The sequence below is a fragment of the Brienomyrus brachyistius genome, chromosome 3 (assembly GCF_023856365.1).
Source record: "Brienomyrus brachyistius isolate T26 chromosome 3, BBRACH_0.4, whole genome shotgun sequence".
NCBI classification, from domain to species: Eukaryota; Metazoa; Chordata; class Actinopteri; order Osteoglossiformes; family Mormyridae; genus Brienomyrus; species Brienomyrus brachyistius.
In genome coordinates, this window is record NC_064535.1 from 32,565,452 (window position 1) to 32,571,451 (window position 6,000).

General features: G+C 42.5%; 1 protein-coding gene across 1 annotated transcript in view; it reads left to right on the top strand.

Annotated features, from left to right (window-relative positions):
• Positions 1 to 5,403, top strand: part of LOC125739147 (protein shisa-like-1a) — a 44,471-nt gene extending 39,068 nt beyond the window's left edge. Inside the window, exon 5 of the mRNA XM_049008968.1 lies at positions 2,391 to 5,403. Coding sequence (XP_048864925.1) covers position 2,391 — 1 coding nt within the window. The 3' untranslated portion in view covers positions 2,392 to 5,403. The remainder of the gene's footprint in view (positions 1 to 2,390) is intronic.
• The last annotated feature ends 597 nt before the right edge of the window (positions 5,404 to 6,000 follow it).

Sequence of the window (6,000 nt, forward strand, 5' to 3'; positions counted from 1 at the left end):
TCGTTGGGTGCCTGTTACAGTCCTGTTAAGGACTGCTAATAAAGAGCACGTCTTCCCAGGCAAGCAAGTCTCCTTGTCCTTCTCTGCTCCCACGATGCCGCCGTCTGCCTGGTACTATCATATTCTGTACTGAATAATTTAACAAGGGAATATAGTGGTAGTTATTTATCATTAACAAACAATAGCATCCATTACTAAGTCAGGGAAACCTTTGAAGAGCATTCAGTGGGCTTTTTCTACAGAAATTTGAATGATACAGACTGGTTATTATGCTATTTTAATATTCCGCTCATACTGACCAGACTGAATTTCCAGGCTGCAGTCAGTAATTACTTTTGACTGAGAGGTTGTGACTGAGAGGTTGTGGCAAGCAGGTTAAACGGTCAGTGTGACATAGATAATACGTGTGGTGCTGGCTCTGGGTAGGTGGGTGGGCTTGACCATTCTGCCAAAGGTGACAGAACTGAGCAAATATTAGGCAGCTCTAAGTGTGCATAGCTGATACAGGAAGCACAGGCTTCATATTGGGCAGCTAGGGGTGATAGACACTCCAATTCTGGCTCAGTATCCATCCAGAATTAAACACTGCCACCTGTGTATGATCAGATGGGTCACAGATCAGGGCCCATGACAGTGCACCTGTCACCCAAAACAACCTGTTTGATCCATGTCACAGTCAAACTTCACTTTCCCTCTCTAAATTGTAAATGAGATCATAGCTCTCTTCATAAATGGCCTTTTGCCATATGATTTTAGCCAAAAGTGTTCCGGTTCTTAAAAGAAGGACTAGACTCCTCAGTAAACATATTTCACAGCTGAAAGTGTGTTACAAGGTTCCAGGGAAAAGCTTTCAGACAGAAACACACAATCTGCTTTGTCTTTTCTCTGGCATCTGTTTATGTTGTACTCAAGTCTTTCATATGCCATTTACAGTGTAGAGAAACATTTATTCACAGATCTCTTGCATATTATCTGAAATGTTATTTTGCTAATAGCCTAACGCTCACATATTACCGTTTTCTTGTACAATTTTCTCAGAACCTATATTTTAACATGTTCTTTCCAAACACAAAGATCATACAGAACATTATATTCCATTCGTCATCCATGCTTCATAATCTCTTATCGAGCTCATGGGCACAGAGAGCTCAGACAATTTCTACAACGTTCATAAAATGCTCTTAACTAATGACATTTGCATGCACAGAATTATGTATCATTTAATACTGTTTTATTATTTACATTAAAGCATGGAAAAAACACACAGCTAGTTAAACACCAGTAGCAGTTGTCTCTAAAACAGTCTGTTATTAATCTATTTGCTTTTTCACCATTTTCTATTAAAATCTACTCTCCTGCTGCTTCTTCCCATGTCCAAAAACACGTTGTGCCAGTTAGTTTTACTGCCGTGCATTGTCACCAGTTTGCTTATCCCTGTGGGAAGCAATCATGTAACAAACAGGAAGTGAATTAAAATAGCAACCTCTTCCATTTACTTCTAGCTACTCAAGAGGTCCTTAATCACTCTGCTTCACTTTACTTCTTTCAGTAGACTGTATTTAAAGCACTGCATTAAGTTTGATGCAAAAAAATACTTCAAAATTTAAATACTTCAAAAACATTTGGGTAAAATACTTGGGTACTGATTTAATTGCATCTTTATTTACATTTTTATTGAAAAATTATAATATCACCTATGATCTGGAAGGTTTTAAAAAAATGATATAAGGAAGACTAATACTTTTAGTTTCCATGTGCTTAATTTACTTAGATCTCATTATATCTGTATCATAACTCGCTGCAGAATTCTGTAATGCCTTTTTTAGATACAGGACATACAGGAGCTTGTGGTTCTTTTATATTACCTGACTGCCCCAGTTCCATAAGATGCCATTTCTTGGCAAGGTTTCCCTTTGCTGAGAAAAATGACACAGTATTTGCCGGGGGCCACGTATCAACCAGGTACTTCACATTGTCCTTTTCTTATAAAGAAACAGGAAGAAACTTGTCCCTATGTGAGAAATATCACCAGGCTTCTTGGGGGTGCATTTCCTGGGGAATTGAGGTTGGGGTGGCTGGAGGAGGAGGGGTGATGGGTCTCATAACAGTCCCCTCCAAAGATCTCCCGCTGTCTAGGCAACGTATGTGAGCAGACACGGAGACACAGCCTATAGCAGCCAGCCTGTCTGCGAAAGCAAGATGCTAGAGGAACTGCAAACCACACGAAAGAGAAGGACCACATGAGCCACATCAAGGGCAGTGGCTGCCCTTGCTGAGGTTATGGGTTTGATTTCCTGTGAGATCTGCAGCTGTATAAATTGCTGGTGGCTTTGAGTACAAACAAAAACTACGCAATGATGTGACTTCTCTGATTCTATTTTTTTTTCCAGAAAAAAAGGTCCTTTTGAGAAAAATGAAGTTAAGGACAAGAACAAGAAGAACAGCGTAGTTGACCACCTACTTCTGGACAGCTTATAATCACCCCTCCACCCACTCAATCTAGTCTGTAGTAGTGCCTAGTGGTCAGGGAGTGCAGTGCACCTAGTGACCTTGGACCACTTCTGACACTGACTCAATGGGACTGAGAGTGGGAAATCCATAAACACCCATAGGAGGACATGGGAAGTTGGGAAGAAGACTGGAGGACACGCAAAGTGACCCCACCCCCCAGCTACAGTTCTTCAGCCATCCGTGTCATTTGCACTAGTGAGTCTAACTTTGTAAACTGAAGTATTTGCCCCAGTTATATTGATATCAGTAAGTCTTGGGGGAGAGGTCAGAGAATAACATGATAAACAAAATCACAAAATGAGAGTAAACTTTTAAAAATCCTGCCTTATTTAGTTATCTGTGTACTTTGGAACAAATAAATACTTTAGACAGTGGAGGTACGTCTGTTCAGCCCTATTTCTCCCAAAGACTTACTTTTTATAGCCTCTTATAAATATAAGGATTAGTTCTTTTACAAACCTGTGCTAGAGTTAAATGTGCTGCTGAGGGTTTCGACCAAGGGTCGTTATAGTGTCGGATAGCCGAAGAAAAATTGTGCTAAATGTCGTCTGTGTTGCCATTGCCGTCTTGTAAGAAAAGTGTGTTTGGATATGACGGTAAACATTTACTCACTAGGGTTGAGGTTTTTTGCTGTAGAAAAAGTAGCAAAACAAAATAAGTGTGTCAGTAGAAAACATCCGTGAAACAGCCCGATTTTATTTTTCGGCTGTGAAACTTAAGCTCAGAGAGAGGAAAAAATGAGACCCAGAGAAATAGATGAAGACATCCCTGGTAATTTAAGGATCCTCCTCAACAAGCAGAAGTGAGTGCCTGGCGTCCTGGGGCAGCCTTCTTCTGAAGTCCACTCACTGATCTCGCCCAGGCTGTCAGTTTTAATGAATGTACCCCTGGCACTTGCTGCCCGCAGACGAACTGGCGACAAGGGTAACTGTGGGCCTAACTCTAAGGAATGGAGCGCTCCTCTGCAGAGAGGCATTGCCAAGTGAGACCGTGAGCTTGGGGTACCCATCGTGGACGGGGGAGCTTTCTAAGGGTGAAGGAGACGCTGGCAGCGTTTAACGAGAAAGCCTGAGACTCTGGGCAGCTGGTGGTTCTTCCAGCACCATCATCCACAGTTCGGGTTAAAAGGCAGCAGGTATTTACAGCAGAACAGGTGGGCTGTGAACCACTTATGCCACCGTGAAACATATTATGGTCGCCGAGCTTATCATGTCAGGGAGAACCTGCGGCATGTCTGATGTTCACAGCACTGGAAGGTGAGATCACAGCTTTTTCTTCCAGGCTTTTTAGGGGCCTGACACGTTTCTGACAGAAATGTCTACTTCGTTTCCATGTGACAGACAACAGAACCAGCGGGTTGCAGAAGATATTTAGGAGAGCCACATGTCACCCTCAGATGTCCACTGGCAAGCAGCTGCCGGGATGATGTTAACAGCTCTTATCCACGACTAGGTTCATTCACATGTTGACCGCAAGTGGCAGGGCCATTGCATTGTCACATGACCAATGGCACATTGATCCTTACGTGCATAAGAAGCTAATCAGGTGTATCACAGCAGAACCAGAATTGTGGCAGAAACATTTTACATGTTCTGCAATTGTAACTAGTTAGAGATATCACTACAATAGCATCTGCTGTCTTTGAGCTCCCTAGCGCCATTCCATCTGGTATGAGTGCAGTATCTGGGTGCCTACTGACTAACTGAAGGGCTGTTCCCAGCACATGAAGTGAGTTCTGGCTCTGATCCAAATCCACCTCACCACCAGCAATAATGCGAAGATTGTGGACCCAAAGTCCTCCTTGTACTTCGGCAGTCATTAACACAGTCTTTGTAATTATCCACAATCCTTTGGAATCCTTTTACCAAGTTGCCGTGTTGAGGAAAGATATCCCACTTCAGATTAATATGGGCCTCAGATTAATATGGGACCTCACCATGAGGAAACAGCACAGGAGGCAAGGGGGGGGGGGGGGGGTTAAAAGCTGTTGGCAAATGTGTTTAATTGTTTCAGAGGAGGCGTGAATGCTGAAGAGCAGAGAGGGCCTGGAGTGGAGTGCTGTGTGGACTGTGCTGCTCATGAATGGAGTTTCAGGGTGGAATGACATGTCAGTCATGCATAAATCCGGCCACAGCTGTGCTCCCTAATGTCTTCAGGATTCCCAGAACTTCTGGGAGAGGTGGGATGTTTGATAATGCCAACCACTCCAAAATCCAAAAAGACTTATTTCAGTTAGAGTCGACCAAATCGACCATTTACCCAATACGGAGTTCATACATTGTTTTTTTTTTTTTGTAATGTGATTTAAATGATCTAATAAAAAACACTGGGAATATTTGTTGTGTAAGTACCTTTTCAATCATATGTCTCTACATTCATCCCCCGAAAGGGGTTCTGGCTTGACCCTCATCAACAGGGTTAGAGTTAGTAATATGGACATTGCAGGCTGTGTCACGCAGGGCACACGGAGGTCAGGTGGGTAAAGTGTCACCCAACAGGACACACACGCACATCTATGGACCCTCTTTTTAGATCCTCTGAAATGTTAACGACTGAATAAATTTACATCAACGTGCATTAGAGACACCGGGTCGCTGTTGCTGTCTGGATTGTCCGTGACTCCTTTGAGGTTACATCTGGTGGACAGAGCCATCCTTGGTGTGCAGCAGGAAGAGGGTCTTCAGACACAAAGCTGCCATGGTAACAGTTGCCTTACAGTAATCTGCACCTGCTCACAGTAGCTTTGTACAATATATCAGTACAGGGGTTGGTGTTCATACATATCTACTTTTGTGTGTTTTATTACTAGATAGAATGTACAGTTTGAGTCGAATTGTAATTGCAATTGTTAACTTTGTACCGTTACAACAGAGAGAAATAAAGATCTATCTTTTCCAGTGTGTTACCCTTGGTTGCTTGTCTTTGTACTTTCTAATAATACTGCTGAACACTCAGAAAAAAAAGTCCATATTACCACACAAATAAATTACCATACACAGATTGTATGCTATTTTCAGAAAGCAAAAATTTATGTCATGCATAATGCCACCCTACATATCAATTTAGCATCTGCTGCACATGGAGAAAATCCAAGATAATTTGCTATATATTTAGAGACACTGTTAGATGTCAGATATAGCTTTAATGTACAAACTGCCAGCATGATGAATATTTGCATAAGTGTACTTGGGCATCAGCCATGGGCACCCAAAGCATTGCTGCAGATCCAAATGTGTTTCCACAGCTAGAATCTGTATTCCACTCACAGCAGCCATCTCTTTAAAGTCTAACTAGACAGATTAGCTCACCTTTATGAGATGATCTAGAAGGATGCACTGCTCCAAAAGGAGCAGCAGCATTCCAGCATGTGCCAGTCTGGCGTTGGTAACTCCATGTAACATGTTCCCACATTAAATGGCTGCAAAGCAAGAGCTCAAGGTTTTAACCAAAAGGGGGGTGATGGTGGCACCAAGACGGATGGAATCCATC